The sequence below is a fragment of the Cololabis saira genome, chromosome 7 (genome assembly GCF_033807715.1).
Source record: "Cololabis saira isolate AMF1-May2022 chromosome 7, fColSai1.1, whole genome shotgun sequence".
NCBI classification, from domain to species: domain Eukaryota; kingdom Metazoa; phylum Chordata; class Actinopteri; order Beloniformes; family Belonidae; genus Cololabis; species Cololabis saira.
The window spans coordinates 31,813,330-31,835,286 of NC_084593.1; the positions used below are offsets into that span (position 1 = coordinate 31,813,330).

A 21,957-nucleotide genomic window follows, 5' to 3' on the forward strand; every position below is an offset into this window, starting at 1 on the left:
CTTCTATTAAATTACTCTCAGCTGATTTAAAAAAAAAAAAAAAGAATAAATTGGTTAAATATTTTCTCTGTGCTGACATGAGAGATGGTGCTTGAATTTTCGTAATGCAAACTTGTGAAATGACATTGAATCTTGAAAGAGGTTCCATAGAAGATGATCAAGGACGTGCGCGCTAAAGAAACAAATGACTCTGTGATGATGAGTAGCTGCTGAGAGCAGCAGTGAGAACGTTTCTGAACAGAAAGTCTCTCCGTAAGTCATGTCAGCTTTTTGTTTCTAGGGAAAAGAAATAACCTCTCAGAAATAAGGGCTGCCATTGGTGAGATGTGTGGGAGGTAAATTTATGTTACGGGATAATAACTGAATGTGGCTCAGGCTGCCTCAAACGTGTCATGAGACCAGAAGGTTATCAACGTATTGCGATGCAGAACATTCTGCCTGGTCTCCACTTCAGATCATGTCTCCTCTGGCTGGGCAGTGACCCAAAGCACATAACTGCAAACACTCAGGGACCGAAAACGATGACATTGGTCTGTTCTGCAGTTCAAATGAAAGTCTATTAAGAGACCTGACACTAAAAGAGAGAAGACATTGAGGTTACAGAGCTTACAAAAACACAGATATGGCAGTGAAGCCTCTAAAAGGATTATTCACTAAATAATGGACTACAGTTCCCTTTTATTTATGTCCTGTTTAAAAAAACATTTGCATGCTATGACTCGCTCTTTAAATGAGAAATTTGCACCAATTTTGGCCCTTTCAAGTCATTTTAAAACACAAAATAAATGAGTCAACAAGAAAGGTGGGCCACTTTTGACATTTAGCTGACATATGAACTGAATGTATCCTCATACGGTCAGGAGAATTATCTGTAAATCCATTACTAATGAAAATGATCACAAGATGTAGTTTTGTTGATATGTTCTGTTGTACTGTGTATCAGGACATAACCTGGCGAGACGGCTGTTTCCAGAATGATCTTTTCCTCTTCGAGAGTGATCGAGGTCTTTCTCATCCACATGATTCTGGCTTTCGCGCTCCATCCTGCAGTAACTGTCCCACCAATCGTAGGGGCAGGCGAGGGATTAGCTCCACAGATTAAGGTGGCCATCTCCAAACCCTGCCTAATCCTGCCATCTGTCAGAGAGCAGCAAACCAGCCAAGACTCTCTCCACAAGGCTAATTAGAAAGCCAGAAGAACGCGCTCAAGGGGGGAGGGAAAGAAATCCACCAAACTTTTTCTGTATTATACTGCACCCAGTCACAATGGAAGAGACATACCTCCTCAAACATCCAGGAGTCAAGAAGAAAATTCTGGCTGGAGGCACTGGACCACTGCCTCACTTCCCACCTGGAGCAAAGGTATCTTAAATCACAGTTAACCTGATGTCCTAAATGGCACTGTTCTTACAAGATTGAAGAAAATAAAACTGTTATTCCCTGACGATTTCTTTGTTGCAGAAAAAAAAAAATTCTGATTTCAGCATCTATTTATAGATTTGTGCTGGGCAACTCAATTAGATTTGCTTGAATTATTCATAAGGTGAGAAAATGTATTCTGTATCTGGCTGACACGCGCAGAGCAAACATTTGGTCAACCAAATTGCGACATGTTTTTTGGCCCGGTCTGTGTTCATCCACTGATCTGCTGGCCTCCAACTTTTTTTCCCCCTTCCTTGTCACATCCAGCCATATGGCACCGAGCCGGGACACTGACAAATATGTTCCATGACAATGCCAGAAAGAATTTCCATTCACCTGTGTGCATGCATGTGTGTGTGTTTATGTGTGTGTGTGTCCCCTCCCTGGTGAGACAATTCCCAGTAGCTCAGACTTATCTTTTTTCCATCATACACAGTCTGTCAGGCTAGAAATAGAAATGCTACATGGATCCAACATAATTTTCAGTCAGGGTGACTGAGCCTGTGCACGTCTTTCACATATGCACAACCTGACAGAAGGTATAATGAAAACCTGCTGTCTTGCATAAGAGGCGTCTGGAATTTAGGTCAGAATTTCTTATTTTAAATGAAATTATAATGAAGGTGGGATAGAGAAAGAAAGCAATAAAAGTAAAGCATAATGTCAGCCTTCAGAATGGATTTTTTCAACATTTCTTTTTCATGCAAAACATGTTAAAGAAATAAAATAAATCAACTCACATTATGTAACTAGCACAGATACATGTGGTGTTTAAAGAGTTTGGATATCCATATAGATTTTTCTTCCTGCATTCCTTCTTTTTGAAATGAAAAGCTTTTAATGTCAGATTTTCCAACCATTTAACGTATACACAGTCAGATTGAGCCCCGGGTGAAGATAGGAGATAAAAACAGGAACTTCGCCAGAGTCTAGACACTTATGGTGGTGGGCTTAGTAAAATGATTGAGACACCCTGGAGAAGCCAGATGAAGAGGATATGGGGAGGAGGAGGAGGAGGGTCACATGAAAGATAACGCCAAAGGCAGAGTGACAGAGTTGTGACATTTAAGGAATAGGGGCAGAGGGCTTATTGGCTCAGAAAAATCAGCCCAATAATGAGTGGATGAAGGCGCTGACGTGGATACTGAGAACGGAGTTATTCTGACAGCGTGGGAAAGTAGATGTGACGAACAGAAAAAACACGCAGGACAATGCTGTTTTCAACACAAAGGAATAGACGCAGGAAGAGAAGAATCAGTTCCCTGCTGAGCATGTACTTTAGCATCAATAACAATAAAAAGGAGAATAAAGAAAAATGTCACAATATTTGATAGATTTTGATGATAATGCTCCAGTGGATAATAATAGTAAAAAAAACAGAAGGAGGATTCTTCACTGTTAAATAATAATGTTCAAACCAATGTGAGGACAAAGAGTGCAACATCACTAACTTTATTATGACTATACTTATATATTCATAGCATATTTAGTTGAAAACCACCCTTGGCCACTTTAATATGCCTCATAAAATGACCAGAGTGTATAATTCCCCTCATTAATCTCTGCTCTTTCAATCTCCCCTGCTCCCCATGCCTTCCTCCAAGCTGGTCTTCAATTTCCAGACATTGCTGGACAACTTTGAACGGACCGTCATCGATGACAGTCGACTGGCTGGCAGGCCGGCCGAGATCTTTGTCGGAAAGATGTTCAAGATGGAAGTGTGGGAGCCTCTGCTGACATCCATGAGGGTGGGAGAGGTGGCCGAGTTCTGGTGTGATGCCGTTGTGAGTTGGATCACAAACTGCATGCACAAGTTCTAGGATATCAGTCCTTTGGCAGGTCCTAATACTTTAGGTCTTCATGAGCATGGAAGTGAAGTGTTTAGTCCTCATTACGATGCATGAGTCTTCTGCAGCCTTGTATGCTTAGTATATACTAGCAGGGCAATTTGTTTTACATTTTAGTATTACCCCCTCCAGAGAAAGATTTGTGCAAGTAAAATTTGACTATTTCATGTTTTCCTTGCAGAACTGATTGACAGTGATATAACACTATGATATTAGTATGATAAAGTTGCTCTATGCTTTATTTTAGACTGGTCATGTTTCTGCATGTGCTAATTCTGCAGCACACAGGGTTGTACCCCATCGTATCCAAGGGGATGAGGCTGATTGCTCAGGGGAAAGACCCGCTCGAGGGCCAGAGGCACACGTGTGGCATGGGAAACGTTTTCAACTATCACTCCACCGGTTTTCCAGAGCTTGACGAGTTAATGAGAACTCCTCAGCCGTTGATCTTCATCATGGAGCTGTTGCAGGTGAGCACTAGTGTCTCAGTAACTGTCTCAATAAGTAAGTTGTTTATTTACGTAGCACATTTAAAAATAACTAATGTCGAGCAAGTGCTTTAGAATAAAGGTGTACAATTAAAAAACAATGAAGGCCAAAAATAATACTTTAAAGCATTACAATGAGAAACTAATTAAAAACATAGTAGCCAGCGTGAATAATTGGATTGAATGTCATACCCTCCTTGAGTCAAAAGCCAAAGAGAAAAGATGAGTGTTAAGCAGTGATTTGAATATGTCAACACTTTTAGCGATGAGTACATTGAGGGGGAAATTGCTGCACGGATCTGGAGTTTAGGGTCAGGGGGCTCTGCTGGAGTCGATCTCAGCTCTCTATGGGAGAAAGGCAGGGATACAATGTGGACCGGTCCCCAGTCCATCACAGGGCCACATATAGACAAACAACGACATCATACTCATTTCCACTCTTATGGAATGGTTTGACATAGAATTTTTGAATTAACCTGAAATACATGTTTTTGGACTGTGAGAAGAAGCTGGATTACGTGGAGAACAAGCAAACTCCACACTGAAAAGCCCATGCAGGGATTCAAACCAGGAACCTGCTTTGCTAGCTGGCCTCCGGCAGGAGGTTCCCTCCTTAAAGGAGCTTGAGGCCAGATTGTGGCAAGATTTATGAAAAAAATCTGTATACATTTTAAGTTTTCTAGTAATAATGTCAGATGAAGCGTTCCAAACCCAAAAGAATGAGCCCTCTAGTGTATCTCTCCGTTGCCTTGAACAGGCTGTGTGCTGCAAAATGTGCTGCAATTCGGTCCCGAATTTCCCGCGCTGGGCTGTGGATGTGACGTCACATGACGCTGCATGTGCGTTCTCCCCGTTCTCCCGTGCCGGCTTCACTGTTGGCTGCAGTACCCCCAACGGCCGTCGTGGTGAAGGGTGGCGCTAGAGAGTCTAATTTCTTAAAGGAGCCTCAAGCTCCTTTAAGGTTTCTTCCCTCCTAAAGGGGAGGTTTTTTACCTGCCACTGTTTATGTAATAATTGCTCAGGAGTCATGTTCTGGGTCTCTGGAAAGCGCCTAGAGACAACTTCTGTTGTAATAGACACTATATAAATAAAATGTAATTTCTTGTTTTGTCTCTTGCACATTCTCTTGGCATTGTTGGTAAATCACAGCACGTTGTGTGGTAATATAATCCTACAAAAATCCCAGAGGTTTAAACTTCTGCCTTATGTAATTACATGGAAATGCTGTGATTAAAAGAAAACACCTATGGTACTTGAGGCAGGAGTGAGAGCGAAACACTGGTGAGCTTGTGAGACCAACTTAGAGCGTTAGAGATTTCAGTATGGACAACGGCCAACCGACCAGAAGTGGTTTACAATCTGGCAGCGAGCACGCTGAAGTCCAGGGTTGACATCCCGCTCTAATCATGATGAGGAGCAGGTGTGCAGCAGCAGCAGCTTCTAAGCTACCTGGTCAGCCATGCCCAGCCTCTGCCAGAACACACACACACACACACACACACACACACACACACACACACACACACACACACACACACACACACACACACACACACACACACACACTAAAAAAAATTCATTGTGCTGCTTTAAAAGACCATTTTCAGAGAGAGAACTAATCTAAAAAGACAGGCAGTGCATTGCAGTATTTGAAATAAGAGGCTGTAAAATCATGCAAGACAGTAGGAGACACGCCAGCAATTCCAACAACTAAATCTTTGGAAAAATAACACAACGATAAAGAAAACAAACCAGCTAAACAGAAATGATCACAATATTTCAGTAAACCAGACATCATTTCAACCGAGAAATGTTTTTGTTTTACTGTCTCTGAGGTTGATGGATTTCGCACCGCAGGGCCGTTGTTGAAGAAGAACAAAGTGAGACGGTGTTTAACCTTTTTTCTCCAAATCTAGCTTCTATTACTGTAAACCAGGAACCCTGAACTATTAATCCTGCCGTTCTCTAATAATACACGGCAATGACGGCGCTGACAAAATTCCATTTCTGCTTAAAACATTCAGCTTTGAAATGATGAATTATCCAGAACAAGCTTGAAACTCACCGGGGGTCCTACCATAGAGGTAGTAAATTGCATTTTCCCTGAATTTTTTATTTATGTGAGTTACAACTTTGCAGCAGAAAGCTTTTGATGTTTAAGTCAAGGTAGTAATACCATAATGAACGAAAAAATACATCAGTGTTTGGCTTCTGTAAAAGCAAATAAATATTAAAAACAACAAGTCCTGGCTTCTGTAAAAGTTCCCCTGAATGACTATTTCCTGTAAACTTCTGCTGAGCAGAATGATGTTTTATGCACACTAATCCGTTTGGAATATCAAAACTAGAGGGAGATGTCCTCCTCTTTACTGCAGGTTGAAACTATATTTTCTCGCAAAATTAGTTCAATGAAATGTCAAACATCTGTTAATAACCTTATTTTCTTCAAATCTTTTAAAATAACATTATATAAAGTACCATAACTTGCAAAGAGGTAAGTTCCTTACAGGGTGTTTTTTAAATACATAAGTACATCCATTTAATTTTTTCCTCCCATTATAATTCTTTATACATAAAAATGTCCATTTTCACTCCCCTCTCTTGCAGGTAGGAGACCCCTTGTCCTACCACAGAGAGTCGTGGATGATGGAAAAAGATGAGAAGCTGCACACGGTGCCGACGCTCCACATGCAGGGCAACGATCTGGTCAAGCAGAAGAAGTTCAGAGAAGCTGCCAGCAAATACAAAGAGGCCGTCCTGTTACTGAAAACCGTCCAATCACGGGTGAGTGAGAGATGATGAAGAAAGGTGGGATCCAGAGAACTAAATGCCTGCTGTACAAGTCTGTGGATTTTGGGGGTTTCGTTGTTTGTATTTCCATGATTATTTTGAGGTACTTGGGACATGCAAGTCGGTTTTTTCCAGGAGGAGATCCTTGTTTTCCATTTTTGCTCTACATCCTACATCCCATCCTACATCCTTGCTAAGAGGGCTAGCAAAAGGGAAAAAAGGGAAAGCAGAAAGGACGGCCTATAATGGGAGTGGGTGTACAAATGGAGGCATACTGGAGGAAGAAAGGCCATAGTGAAGGCTATGCAATATTTTATTAAACCAGAATTCAGAATTCTTTTGTGCAAGTTGAATGTTTAACGTCTTTAATGATACCCCCAAGTCTGATGTTGAAACTTGATGATGATTGATGTTTGTTTAAATAGCCAGTGAAGGACTGCTTGACACATACATGGGACTATTTGGTGTATTCCTTTGTTTGAATCTGTAGGACAATGTTTAAATCTTATAAATCATCACAGCAAGTGTTAGATCAGCCGAACAGCAGCAGCACATATGAACATATCTTTGTTCCTCCATCTCTGCATGTGTGTAGGAGATGCCGGGTGATATAGACTACATTAACTTGGGTCGGATGATTGTCCCTCTGGAGCTGAACTACTGTCAGTGCATGTTGGAGCTGGAGGAGTACTATGAAGTTATCGAGCACACTACTGAGCTGCTGGAGAAACACAAAGGTGAATGCAAACAGTTCTTTTTATGCTCTGTGGTGAAAAACATACCAGAATATTTGATACAGCACACTTTTTTGTCCTTTGGTGTCACCTTCTTTCTTTAAAAAAGGATGTTCATAAAATAAAATAGAAAAAGATCTTCAGGTCTTACCAGGGCTTCAAATTTGATAAAAACAACTTCTCCTGAACAAAAACACAAGACATTTCACTTAACCAAAATGTAGAAATAATGTTCCAAAAACAAAGGCTTATTGCTTCCACAAAAATGAAATATCCTTGAATAATTGATCATCAGCAAATTTGGGACCCTTTGGTCTGCAGCAATGACATGTGTAAACAAAATGCCAAAAAGGAAAGACTTGCTGCTGCTTCTCAGTCTGGGAAGGACCAACCATTTCCAAACAGTCCATCATTCAGTGGAAAAGATTATTCACAAGTGGAAAAGAAAGAAAAAAACTGCCAAACTATGTAAGTGGTTTACACCAAGGTCAGATTGTGCAGCTCTCAGAGATCTAACAAAAAATCCCCCAAATAAATGAAGAACGAAAATAAATGAATAAAATCAAAAACAAGTAAATTTAGAAAAACATTGCAGAGAAATGGTTTGTTTTTAATGGTTGCCTGGAGGAAGCCTCTTTTCCTGTAAAAAAAGAGCATAGCACCACCGCTTAGGAAGAAATCCCAACACTTCTGGAAAAATGTTAGACAGACAAGACAAGACTGGCCATTATGACTATGATGTAGATCATGGTTGACAAAACACCATGATGTCAACCAACGCAGGATATACCACCACAAACACCTCATATCAAGTATCAAGCACGGTGGTGGAGGCTTAATAATTTGGGCTTATTTGCAGCCCCAGTTCCTGGGAAACTTGCATTTATTGAGTCAACCATGAACTCCTCTGCACACCAAATTAATGTAGCATCAAACTTGAGGTGTATTGATCAACAACTAAAGCTTAGCCAAAATTAGGTCATAAAACAGCCTCAGTCAAAGGCCCAGACCTCAGTCCAGTAAAATACTGCAGATGAACCGTAAAGCAGCACAATGTACGGTAACTTTCAGCTTTTGTTGAGTTTGGCGGCTACTTTGGACAAAAGCGGTAGTGCTTTACCAGTAGTGTGGAAGGGTTCCTACCATCCACCTCCAAGTTACATAGTGCCAGTGAAGGTGATACAGATCCCTCAGACCATGACAGAGGTGTCATTAAACCTGTTGTAAGTTGATGTACCATCACAATGACTCTGGAAATATTATATTAAGGTGGAAAAGTTACATTGTGCTCCTTTAAGAGAGCATTGCATGAATAAATGCTGAAAAAAGGAAAAAAAACAAAACTTCACAAATATGTGGGCAGGGTCATGTAGAAAAGGATTCCCAACTGGTGGATCGTGACCCAAAAGTGGGTCGCTGACATGTTTTCTGTGAGTAGCGGCGGGCCTTTGCCTCAGGTAAAGATAACACTCTGACCCAAAGCTAGAGTATTTCTGGAACTGCTTCTGTGTTGTATGTTTATATTTGATGTATTATCAGGGACACACCAGCCAAGTCTGTTAAAGTAGGCTTTTGCTGAGATGTTTTGATTGTTATGTTTCATTGTTATGTTTCATCTTTGAAGCATGAATAGTTTTACTAGTACAGTGCTTCATTGAGTGGGTCCTAAGCTAAAGTTATATATATTTTGTAAATCTTTTTGGAACTAAATGTAATTTCATGTGTGTATAACAGCACTGTTAATTCTGTACTGTCTGAGCTTCAAACTGGACCATCTTTTCATTAAATGAATTTGAGATGTTGAACATTTTCCTCGATTTGGGTCACAGCTTGTGATTAGGGTGATGGGTCCAGAAGCTGGACGTCAGTCCTCATAGGTGCATCACTGAGCTGCTGAATAATTGGGTGTAGTCAGTATTTCACGCTTTTTCTTTTGGCTTACTTGTCTCTAAACGAATAATGACACTTCATGATACGACATGACATGCATGCTTTGATATGGAGTTATCACATCTGAGGTTGTCTTTTTATATTTTTAAAACTTAGCTGAGACCAGATGATTTTTATATGTTCTGGTATAAACATTCAAATTGAGAGAGGGTGTTCTTCACTTCACTTTTCACACTCCCAAGGTTGCATCACTCTGTCAGACCTCTGATGCGAGCAGCTGAATTGAAGCTGCTGGGGTTAATCTTGTGCATTGAGGTGATTTATTAGCGTGAGGTTCTTACGCTCTCACTCTCCTTCCAGAGATGTGAACCAGCAAACGTACCATATGTTCCCAGTCCTCCAACGTCAAGGATACTTACTGCTGTGTCTAAAGCTCTAATTTTCATCAGTTGTTTTGAGATGCGTGACAGTCACTGCTATCTAATGGGCACGATGACATGTATTTCTTCTTTTTTTATAGAGCTGTAGAAATGAAAGAAATCCAAACATCCAAATCCAAATATCACAGCTGGAACATGTAAAATGGAAGAGGGTGACCCTGCAGTGACAACTCACGTCATACTTTAAATCATGCAGACATTCAGATGTATGTACGCGATTAAACTTCAGAAAAAAACCCTTTTTTGGAGGAAGAGCAACCAGCAGAGGTGCCAGGAGGCTCCCTGTAATGTTGTGCTTTGACATCGCTCTGCTAACTTAAACGTTGTTGGCAACTATGCAGAACCCTTCACAGGAACACGATTCCCTGGTGGCAGTGGGCCTTTTCAGCAGTATATTGTGGCTACCCAGCTGGAAAAGAAATGTTTAGGAATGGTTTGTAAAACATGTCAAAAAAGAGTTTAAGGTGTTCACTTGATGTGCGGCTTCAACAGATCTCGATCCTGACAGCGATATCTGCCCTGGGAGTTTGGATTTAGGCTTGTTTTATGGGAGTGCCTCTTATGTTGATGCCAAGAATATAAAATCTACATAAAATTATTTGTCAAACTGTAAATGAAATAAAGGCACAAGTTCGGTGACATGCATTTAACCTTGGAGTCAGACTGTAAGTAATCAAATCAGCAGTCATGTACAGTCTACACTCATAACTGACTTAAACACCACACTTACATACATATGTGTGGGTGATCTCTATCTTTTTAAGACTGCCAAATCATTTGTGGTGAGTTTGAGTTTTTTGTTAGAAAATAGATGGGTGTTGTAGATGTGCTCTGCTTGAGAGTTGATAGCTCCAAATTTGGCTGTCACGTCTGACTGAATAAGTGCCGCTGGTTGCCAACCTGCTGGGTAAATCCATTTACAGAGGAAAGGGATTATGTGTAGATGTACGGAGGTGTGGTTGTTTTTGTGTTTAACTTGTAAAATAACCACTATGAAACAATTATAGTGTAATGTTTAAATTCTAATAATTATTGTTCTGTTCCATGAGTTCAGGTAAGTAGTTCGTATTACGAGCATTATAAGTGCAGCTCTTGACCGTAGCTGCTGGCAGTGGTGGAGCAAGTTTCCGTGTTGTTTTTACAAGCAGTCTTTAAATCTGTTAGAAATATCTATAACTGGAGATATGCAACGTTAAATGTCCCAGTGGTGCTGTGGTCCGGTTTAAAACCGGCTCTTCACTAATCCAACCATTGTGCTTCAGGATAAAACCCAAACTCACATGTCTGGTCCATTTTTTTCAGTGCAACTGCAAATTGATATTTGAAGGGAACATTTCTTCACTTGGAGTAAAAGTACACTTTGCATTATACTGAGTATTTGTAAATCTGCACCTGCTAAAACTTGCTGAGTCATGCTTCTGTTCCATTGTAGGTCTGTCACAGATACGCTGTAGTTGTGGCTACGACGTGATCTAACACGCACCTGCCCAGAAATGTAACTGCGTTGGGTCGACACAGACCCCAGCAACTGTGATTGGTCCACTTAGCATTTGATTTGATGGTAAATATTTTCAGCTACTACTTGTCAAAGTGGATAGATAGACTGCTGTCATTTCATTCAAAGCGACTATTGTAATCATCAGCTTCAGCTCGTGCAATATCTCCTTCGTATCTGTCTGAGGTGCATGAAGAAACCTCAGTGCTGCACAAGAGAGCCTGCACCACCAAGCAGTGATCAGTGGTGAAATTACAAACTCATGCAAACCCAGAAATGTGTAACGCAAGAAAGAAATTGATGTATTTCCTAAAAGATACTCTTTTATTCCATAATTTTAGGACATTGTTAAGCGCTGACAGGTCAGGGTCTGATGCGTGTTCTGGCTGTGCAGCAGTGGCTGCTGGATGTTGCAGCTCTGTCTGCTCCGAGAGTGTGTAGGAGGACATGAAGTTGACATCACTGAGGTTTCTGCAGCTGAAGCAGCCCAGGGAATTATACTGTCATACCCGTGGCTACTCATATAATCCTGAAAGAACCTCGCATGCTGGCACAGCCTCGACTTCAGAGCCTCATGAATTATGCCCCTCACCCTGTGACAGAATCCATTGAGGCAGTCTTTATTCTACTCTGTGTTCCTCAGCCTGGATTTTCAGTCCTGCACTTTATTCCCCTTATAGTGTGTTTTTGTCTGTGTGCACATGTACTTCGATCAACTTTTCATGTAGTAATACTCTAAATCTGTTTGAACAGATTATGGGGATGAAATGGCAGTTCCTGTAGCTAAAGTAATCACATTTTAGGATGAATACTTCTTTTAAGGTTGGATGGTTAGTTTCATGTTACAGTCGGATCATGCAGCTAATGAATGAAAACTTGAATATTTGTAAGTCATGGCGGAGGCTGTAGATCCCTTTATGGTGCTGAAAAGAATGATCCATGCCACACCAGCAGCGTCCCACCTTCTCTTTTCCTTCATAGCGTCTTTAGACTTTGCATTTCTTTCTTCATTTTCATGTTCTTGCCTTTACTCTTTCATCATCCCCTCTTCTCCCTCTTGCTTGCATTCATTTCCCCTGTTGTTGTTTATCCTATCATCAGTGTCAACAGCGGTTTAAGTCAGTCACTCCGCCGCTGTTTCATCCCTTCAACACAGTTGTTCTCTGGAAACGCTCGCTGCAGCGTCTCTCCCTTTTGCCAGAGGCGTCAGTGAAATCTGTTTTACTGTTGGCTGAATGAAGATTTAACATAAGCAGAAATCAAACACAGAGGAGCATGGGACCATGAGTGGGTATCCAAACTAAAGACACAGAAAATTCAGTCTGTGCGAGTTCAGTTTGCTCACATGTGCACGCCCACACACTTTCCATTTGAAAAAGCTCAATTATTTGATGCTGGATGGGAAGATTGCTGCAGCTTTCAATACTGATACATTTCAGATTAAAGACAGCCGTCATCTTAGTTTAGCGCACAGACTGGAAATGTTTAGTCTGGTCCTGTCTAAAGGAAGCCTATTCCAGTGGAACTACTAAAGCCCATAAGACATAACATTTTATGTCTTGAGCTGTTTTGTCTTGTTATCTATTCTGTACAGCACTTTGGTCAGCTGTGGTTGTTTTAAACGTGCTTAACAAATAAAATTGGATTGGATTGGATAAAGCCCAGGAACAACCCACCCATCCGTCCATCCGTCCATCCGTCCATCCATCCATCCATCCATCCATCCATCCATCCATCCATCCATCAAGAAACAACTATTCACCCTTTATCAGGGGTTTTATGTGTTGCATTGTTACTTTACAGAAATTGAAAACCTGCAATACTGTCATATTTCATTCCTTCTTTTATGGAGGAAATAATCTTTAACAAGTGAGTCATATCAGTGAATTTTCTATTTTTATGAACATTGGCTACTGTAAGGGTAGATTTTTTACCATGTCTTTTAGTCTCCATGGAAAGCAAAGCTTACTTGATATTCGGTGAGATATAAAAAAGCTTCTCTACCAAGAAGCAAATGATGACATATCTTATAATGTTAAACTTTTTGCCAGGATTGGTTTGATGAGGACCCAAATGCAGGAGAGCAGGAGGCAGGAGTTCACAAAAGCAGGATTTATTGAACAAAAAGTGCTGCTGAGCAGGAATACAAAAAACTCAAAATTAGGATTCAAAAACTGGGAACACGGAGGGAGGAAACAGTACGGACCAGCTGGGAGCAGGGGAAAGACAAGACTAGATATACACAAAGGATAACGAGACACAGGTGCAGGAAACAGGAGGGACAGAACTGAAACACAGGGACATGAGCTTACAAACAAAAACAGGGAAATGTCAAATCCTGACACTTTTGAGTTACAGATGGACTATGGACAGAGGTGGAAAAAGTACAAAAATATTGTAAAAGTTCAAATTTTCTGCTTGAAAATTACTTAAGTAAAAGTAAAAAGTACCCATTAAGAACATTACTTAAGTAAAAGTATAAAAGTATCTCAACTTAAATATAATAAAGTACCAAAAGTACATGGTGTAAAATGTACTTAAGTACAAAACTAAAAAGGACAAAGTACAAAGTACAAAATTCAAAGTACAAAATTATTTTCAAAAGGATTGCAAAGAAATGAAGAATCCAAGAATTTGCTTACAACTCTAAATAATGGTGATATTATTCTGACCCCTTTAGCGTTTGTTTCCATTACCCCATTTTAATTTCTCCCTTTGCTCATCACTGCTGCTGTCCCCCATTGGCCCCGCTGACAGGTCCACCCCCAGCCTGTAGTATGCAGTGACAACATTAAGCAACCCCAGCTGATAAAGGATGAGACTTTTGAACTTTTAAATGCCAAAACCACCTTAAGGGGTGGAATCAAAGAATGTTGCGCATGGACACGCGTCGGCTGCCGCTCAAGGCTGATTTATGATTCCGCGTTACACCAACGCAGGGCCCGTACCCTACGGCGTAGGGTGTGCGTTGCCGCGTACCCTACGCCGTAGCTCTGCGCCGGTGTAACGCGGAACCATAAATCAGCCCCCGCTGTGCTGTTCTTTAATTTGTAGCAAGTAACGATGTGTCCAATTTTAAATATAGCGGATTAAAAGTACGATTTTTTCCTTGAAAATGTAACGAAGTAAAAGTAAAAGTACAGAAAAATGAAAGTATCAATAAAAGTACAAATTCTCAAAAATCTTACTTAAGTACAATAACGAAGTACTTGTACTTCGTTACTTTACACCACTGACTATGGAGCAGAATACATGTATTGTTTGATATGCAAAAAACACTGCCAAGTGTGCAATAATTGGGGTTTAAAGGAGTAATGACATTTGTTCAAATTTCAACAGGGATATGGTGCAAACGCACCGCTTACAGCCAGATCTTTTCATCTCTGATCCCAGCAGCTTGTTGTAGGGGGTAAAGTTAGCATCTACAATCCTCTTCACTCCTTCTTCTGAAGGGTGTGCCTCTTTTGAAATCAGTTTTACAGATTTGATTGCCCCACCTTAGAGGGACAGAAACACCATAAAATATAAAATGTATAGCGATAAGTTGGATGTATGTACACTGGAGAAAATGTAGTCTTATCTTCTGTCTGTGATGCCACAGTCCTCTATAAGTTTTGATGGTTCACTAAATCACAAATTTTAAGATATAGGTGACACGGTGCAGGTATATCCTCAGACATAACTAATAATAACTTGGAATAAGAAATTGGGTCATGATTTTAATTTATTTGCTTGTGTTTTTTCCCAGACTGTGTGAAGGGGTACTACAAGCGAGCCAAAGCTCACGCTGCCGTGTGGAACCAAAAGGAGGCTCGGAGAGACTTCAACATGGTGGCCCAGCTTGACATTACTCTGGCCTCGCTCGTCCACCGAGAGCTGAGGGCCCTCTCAGAGCGCATGAAGGAGAAGTACTGGGAGGAGAAGGAGCAGTACTGGAACATGCTGGAGAAAACTGAGAGCACAAATGGAGAGGAGGAGAAAGAGGTCTATGATGAGGAAGAGAATGAGAAAGAACAAAAAGATGTTGAAAGTGTCACAACCGCAACCGAAGCTACAGTGGGAGAAGAAAATGGCTCAGCTCCACTGAAATGTTCCGAAGTTCAAAAAGAGGAGCATAAGGTTACACCATCTGAGGGAATTAAAGAGGAAACAAGCTGTTCAGAGATCAACCTCAACACTTGTGATAAAACTGAGGGGAAGGACTGGCAGCAGATGTTACGACTCGTCATGTTGCTACAGAATCAAGGAAACCTTCTCATTAAAGAAAACCGCTTCCAAGAAGCTTCTGTCAAGTTCAAGGAGGCTTTAGAATATGTGGACTTCCTGCAAAATAAGGTACATTTGATGGATTGTGAGGGGATACAAGTAATCAAGTAAAATTACGCTTAATGTGATGATTGTGTCCAGATAAACATCAGGTTGGATTTTCACCATATTACCAACAGATTTCTGAAACAATTCATAAAATGATTACAGAAACATTGCTTAAAAAGTAGTTTACAAAAGGACTGGTGCTCAGAAATTATAGTCAAGAGTCATTATCTCTTTATGCTCTTTACTAAAGAGCAGCTGTGGCATTGCAGGGATGCTGGCAAACAGAAGAGCAAAGAACGCGTGCTAAAAACAGCAACTATCTGCAGAGACGTCACTGTCACAGAACCTGGCCTGCGCTTCTTTAACTCCCTCCTCTGCCACAATTCACCACCTAACTCCTTGACGTCTTTCAGACTCAACAAGCTGTTTTCTGTCTTCATTTTTAGTCCTTATCGCCCCTACAATCTTCTGAACTCCCTTTACTCATTTTCAACTTCAACTTAACTTTCGCAGCTTTGTTTTTTTTCTCTGTCTCTCTTTTACCCTTTAATAATTACACTTTAAAAAAAACATTTCTTCTACTATTTGTCCTCTCCATCCTCCTCCTCCACCGTGTTTTCTCAGCAGGTGTGCCAGCAGGACGAGGACTGGGAGTCGTTGGAGAAAGTGCGTGTTCCGCTGAGCCTCAACATCAGCCAGTGCATGTTGGAGCTGAAAGAATACCAGCAAGTGGTGGAGCTCAATAGCACGCTGCTGAAGAGGCATACAGGTGCTATTTGTTGATATGAGCACAGTTGCTGCACTGCGGGGGAAATGGCAACCAACAATCTTATTTTGGTACAGAAATAGGAATTCAATAAGAGTGTTTTTTTCTTGCATTTTTGCCACATCATTTGTAAGCTAAGATGCATGGTGGCCTTCAGCAGATACCTGCTTCTCACTTTATTTAGACACTAAATATATATATATATATATATATAAATATGTAAAGACACAGCAGATATAAAAATAAAAAGTATACATACAAATATACAGTGCACATATTGACTTTTAAAATAAAGACAGAAATAAACAAAACAAATGTTACATTTTTAATGGAATATTGCAACAAACAGAAATCCAGAGAATTACTCTCACTGCTGTAAGTGTTGCAATGTCAAGTTCCTTCAAACTGCAGGGGGATCTCCTGTGTCCGGCTCTCTTCATGTCATTCCAGGAGCTTTTGATGGGATTGAGGTCAGGACTCTGACTGGAGCTTTCCAAGACTGTGATTTACTTTTTTGAGGACACGTTGGTTGATTTTGAGGTCTGCTTCGGGCCATTGTTGTATTGGGAAATGAACCTTCTTTTCATTTTCAGGTTTTTGACAGAGGACAGACCAAAATATTACCCCAGACCCAGCTGAGGAGAAAACCCCAAAACATAATGCAACCCCCCTTCACCATACTTTACTGTTGGCACAAAGTTCCACCTTTGTCTCATCAGACAAGAGCACATTTGTCCACATTGTTTGGGGTGACTGAATGATTTTTTTTTAGCATATGTCAGAAATGTTTTCAGAGTCTTTTTTTGTTGTAAGAAACACAGTAGCTTCCATCTTGCCCACCCTACCCCACAGCCCTCGGTATTTTTCCATGCGCATTTCCTGATTTGTACTTTCCAACACCTACAATAAGTCACAGCCCAACAACAGATGCCTTTTATCTGATTTTAAACAGAATTACTTGAGTTGACATTTAACTACAGCCCTGATTCTGAATGTGACTGGTTGAGTCTGATGAAACTTTAAACACCAATTGTGAAATGATGTACAAATCGGTATTTTTTAAATGTAAAAGGTTCCTAAGTTGTGACATTTATGTTAGTATTTCTATCCTTCTATCTTAAAATCTTGCAGTATGTATATGCACTCAAGGATAGACATATCAAATTGGACTCCTTTTCATTCAATCATATCTGTAATATCTCATGCTTTTCTTTAATCTATAATTTTTTAATCTCTTATTTTATATTTATATTTCACTTTCAACTTCTCTGGTTGCTGTTGCACCTTGGATATTCACTTCATCCTACGTCCACAAAGTTTGTTTCAATACTTTCCAGTTTGTTCTTGTTGACCTATTTCCTCCTACTGCCTTTATACAATAAGTCTTTACACTTGTTCACTCTTTTTTTCCCTGGCTCTCCACAGATAACTTTAAGGCCGTGTACCAGAGGGCACGAGCGCATGCTGCGTTGTGCAACGAGAATAAAGCTCGGAGAGACTTTGCTGCGGTGGAGAAATTGGACCCAAAGTTCAAACCCTTTGTCCGGCAGGAACTAAAAAAGCTCAGCGAAAACATGCGCGCTGTGCACGCTCGCCAGAACAAGACGTACTGGGATACAACAATGGACAAGTGGGGGCCTGACGGAAACAAAACTAAGAGTGCGGCAAGAAAGAAGAATGTCAACGATGCTCAGAGAGCCACTGAAGAAAAAAACGAAGCCGATGAGAAGACTGAGGGCAATGAGGTTCAACAGAAAGAAAGGTCAGAGGAACACTGCCTTGTTGAGACAGAGAGAGGAGAGGATGCAGTAGCAGAGAAAAGTCCAGACCAGAAACAAGAGCAGAGCAATAAAGAACCGGAGTGTGGGAGGGCCAGTGAAGAGGAGCCTGATAAAGGCAATACAGAGAGTGTTGTGGCTCCTGAAGCTGGGCCGAGTGGACCAGATAATCACGCAGCAGATAAGGACAGCGATCCTCAAGCCACCAGCTCAGGCAAAGATAACGCAGTGAGCAAAAGATCAGCACGTGATAAAGGCAGAAAGAAGGTCAAATGCCAGTCAAACGATGCACCGAACTCACGCAGAACAAACCCAAACAACAAAGCCTCTGGTGGTAAAAGAGGGAAAAAAGGTCCCATCAGCACAAGCCAATAAGTCAACGATTGTATTGATCCAAACGTCACAATTAAAGTGTAGGCACAGAGATGAATAGAGCTAAATCCGAGTGAGGAAAGTAATATATCTGGATGCAGAGTAACATTAGGAAATATTGATTCATCCACTTAAAAATCCAAATATAAACACAAAAGGAAATATTTACATAAACCCTGTGTATTTGGCCTCATTTTCAGTTAAGTTGTATTATTAAATTCTCAAAGGGATCATTGCAATCACATAAAAAGCACAGGCAGACAAGGAGCTTGCCAAATACAAAGTTTTATTTCTGTACACAAAGAGTAGAAAGCAGCCAGTAACCCACTTGTTATTATTACAATAAAAAGCCTTTTTTCCTCAGAAAACTTCTTATACAGATTAAAAACTCCAGAGAAAAAGACAGCAAGAAGTGTGGGAGTTCTGGACAAAAACAGAAAATCAAAACTATTAAACTATTTAAGTGATTAATGAGGTATAGTAACGGTGAGTTTGAAAAAAAAAAAATAAAAAAAAAAGCCTCAGTTTACCAGTAAGATATGAGATTCTTCGCCTTGTTATACATGTTGTGTGACACACAAGTTCTTGTTATATGGTCTGATGTTGCATGGCTAATGCAGGAGGGGTGTTGGGGGTGATGGAGGGGTCCGACTCAGAGGTAGGACAGTGAGAGGGGTGTGGGGGGTAAACAGGAAGCTGACAGCAGAATATCAGTTTACTCCCATGATCAAGCAGTCATGCAGCGATTAGACTCACTGTGTTAACGAATCACCGTCAGTGCAGAGATGCATGGTGCATGGAAATGTAAATCCATCTTATAGCAATTTAATTTAATTATGTCATTCTGCCACCTCTTAATCATCTTAAAATAAACATGACTATTCTTCACATACGGGGAATGCATCCTCTTTTCTTTTCCACAACCTGTCACTGCTACATCAGTTTATGGTACCCACTTACAAGAGTATGGGGAAGCTGCGTGTGATGGGTAATCATCATTGTGTAATGAGATGAGTAAGTACCCACAGATAAATGACTATGAATAAACATTGCTTGTCATGGCTATTTTTTTTCTTTTTTTTTTCTTCCCTCCCACGGGCTGAGCTGATGCTCTTTGTTCTGACTAAGATCTGTCTGACAAAACCCGTTCTTAAGAGATGCTGATGCATAAACAGATTCCACAAACGATGATGAAGATCTTCAGTGCTTCCGTGGGGAAGAACTGGACCAATGGAAAGTCATGTTTGGGAAAAAAAAACAAGGTGCTCTTCCCTTGCTTCCCTTAAGGCTATTAGCATTTGTAATATGAACAGCCAATCTTCCGTCCGACTCACAAACCTGTGGAACTATGTCCTTGAGGACGGTTCCCTAGCAACAGTATCAAAACTAACAGGCAGCAAGTGGTGAGGAGGATGGTGTCAAATGTGAGTGCTGTATGCCCTGAGCGGAAGCCCATAATGAATGCAGCACATGGGTTTCAAACTCATATTCATGACGCTGGGCACAAGATGAATGCATGTTTTGTGAGAAGTAGGTGGGATGATTGCAGATGTTGCACAGACTTTCATAGTTTCAGGCAAACTCCAGTCTTGCTTCAAGGTTTTGCTGTGGCAGGCACATCAAAGTGGATCTTTCCAACCAGCCCTCAAGCATTAAATACCTTTCCCTTCCCTACTTTTCCCTCATGTGTTTCAGATTTTTAGTCCATTCAAGTGTGCCCAGAATTATGGGTTCACTTTTGAGAGCTCTATTGAACCTGTAACCATGGACGATCCACACTCCACCACTCTTTCTCCTCACTTCCAGTCAACCACAGGTTTGCCCGGGGACTGACAAACACTATAAACGTCTGATGAAAACCTTCTTTCCTGAATCAAGACGCTGGATTCAGCTTGGTTTTAAGGCATTAATTGGCTGTGCTATGTTTAGAACACAATGTCCCTCATCACGCTAATAAGATGAGGGCAAAGCCATTCCAACCACACGTCCTTTTGTGAATCTAAATGCAATCAATTATGTATCAGCTAGGGAATTGACGCACACAGCACCAATACCCGCTGCTCTGTTAAAATCTAGACGGAATAAATGGATTATTTTGGGTGATGTGGATGTAACACTGCTTTATGTCAGTGTTCTTTAGACCTCCTGTTGCGTCTGGAATTGGCCTGGCAGCGAAAGGGGGCGTTTGGAGCTCTACCTCTTGAGCTCCTTCTGTCTATATTTCTGCACACAGCAGGAGAACAATAACATCCCTGGGTGGAGGCCTGTGTGCTGATATTTATTGGCATATATTTCTTCAACAAATTGCAACACCAGACACAATACAATTTGGATCAAAAATGAAAACTTGCCTGAATGCTGCGAAAGATGAAATGACCCTACATTTTCTTGAAAGCATACGTGGGGAGTGTATTTGTCTTTCTTTTTGTTTTTTGTATTGTAACATAACGTGTAATAGATCACACAGGGAGCTGTGTGGTTGTACATAATGGCAAAGAGTATTGTAAATAGGGAGTATGTATAGCAGCATACGTTTATGTATGAGTGTGCGGGGGGGAAGGGCTCAGTTAGGACAGGCAAGCGATGAGAACGACAAGCATTTTGTGACTATCATGTGCAACACAGTGTGTGCATACATAGGCGCTGTGCTATCGGGCACTTTGGCTGTCATAAATAAATCATGAATTTGAGTGAAAAGTCATTTCTCTCCAATTTGCACCATGGAGCCACACGAAACCAGTCAACCGTGAGTCAAAAGGCTCAAAACCCAAAAGGAACAACCATGACAACAACTTGAAGGAAAAAAAAAAACAAAAAAGAACACCAAAGACAAAGGCATTTTTGACACAAGGGGATACCCTTCCTATTCGTTTTTGCATTCTTCAAAATTCTTTTCATGGAAGGTTGAATTTGTGCTCTGGACTGATATAAAGCTTCACACCTCTGAACAACTACACAAATACTGGTAAGCACAGTGTTTTGGATGGACTTTCTTCCTCTCTTTTGTCTCTCCCTGACCTTGCCGCTAACAATAGTTGCCTTTGGCTCATTAGCGTGGTGTCACTGAAGTTATGAAGCACAGAAGCCATAAGGACATCAGCGTGAGCCATTAGCACTTTGCATGAGAAAGCCTCTTAATGCGAAGAGTTCTGAAGGAGGGTTAGCTGTGAGTGTCGCAGCTGCTGCCGCGATCACAGGGCCTGGCTGGTCGTGGCCTGATCTCAGCAGCCTCAAGCCCCTCCCTCTACTATCAGCATCTTCTCGGGCCATCTCTCTGCTCTTCGAGGACCACTCCAAGTTAGATGTGTGAGGTGGTGCCTGAGGTGGGGAAACAGAGGAGAAGTGTAAAAAAAAAAAATGAAAGGAAAAACTTTCACAAGTTTAGAAGCACAAGCAAAACACCAAGGAAATGTTCTTGGCTGCAACTAAGAAGGCTTTAATTATGATAATCCCTTTCTCTGCTCAAGTTACCAGCTTTGAGCTGCTCCGAAAATTGCATTTGAAATACTCTAGGCCAGTTTATAAAGTGTGTGCCAGTGATGCTCTGTGTCATTCTGTGATACAGTCTACCTGTCATTCTTATCTTCCACCTTCTATCTGCTAGTTGATCTTCCCTATCCC

At 40.9% G+C, this 21,957-nt stretch overlaps 2 protein-coding genes across 3 annotated transcripts in view; one reads left to right on the forward strand and one right to left on the reverse strand.

The window, feature by feature from the left end:
* The first annotated feature begins 38 nt into the window (after positions 1-38).
* On the forward strand, positions 39-18,965 carry LOC133447150 (uncharacterized). Of its 2 annotated transcripts, none has more exons than XM_061725645.1 (8): positions 39-1,362; positions 3,027-3,206; positions 3,551-3,739; positions 6,365-6,541; positions 7,143-7,284; positions 14,855-15,441; positions 16,045-16,189; positions 17,612-18,965. In XM_061725645.1, the coding sequence occupies exons 1-8, from the start codon at positions 1,267-1,269 to the stop codon at positions 18,337-18,339; spliced, it is 2,244 nt and encodes a 747-aa protein (XP_061581629.1). In that variant the 5' UTR covers positions 39-1,266; the 3' UTR covers positions 18,340-18,965. The 2 variants fall into 2 exon arrangements, with proteins under 2 accessions (XP_061581629.1, XP_061581630.1); XM_061725646.1 differs by having other exon boundaries at positions 16,048-16,189.
* drp2 (dystrophin related protein 2) overlaps positions 18,613-21,957 on the reverse strand; it is a 269,547-nt gene continuing 266,202 nt past the window's right edge. Inside the window, exon 25 of the mRNA XM_061725644.1 lies at positions 18,613-21,654. Coding sequence (XP_061581628.1) covers positions 21,635-21,654 — 20 coding nt within the window. The 3' untranslated portion in view covers positions 18,613-21,634. The remainder of the gene's footprint in view (positions 21,655-21,957) is intronic.

Excerpts from the sequence above, each read along its gene's own strand:
- LOC133447150 (XM_061725645.1), top strand. The coding sequence starts at position 1,267 with ATGGAAGAGACATACCTCCTCAAACATCCAGGAGTCAAGAAGAAAATT. Across the intron at positions 3,207-3,550 it reads AGTTCTGGTGTGATGCCGTT|CACACAGGGTTGTACCCCAT; the intron begins GTGAGTTGGATC and ends CTAATTCTGCAG. Across the intron at positions 6,542-7,142 it reads TGAAAACCGTCCAATCACGG|GAGATGCCGGGTGATATAGA; the intron begins GTGAGTGAGAGA and ends GCATGTGTGTAG.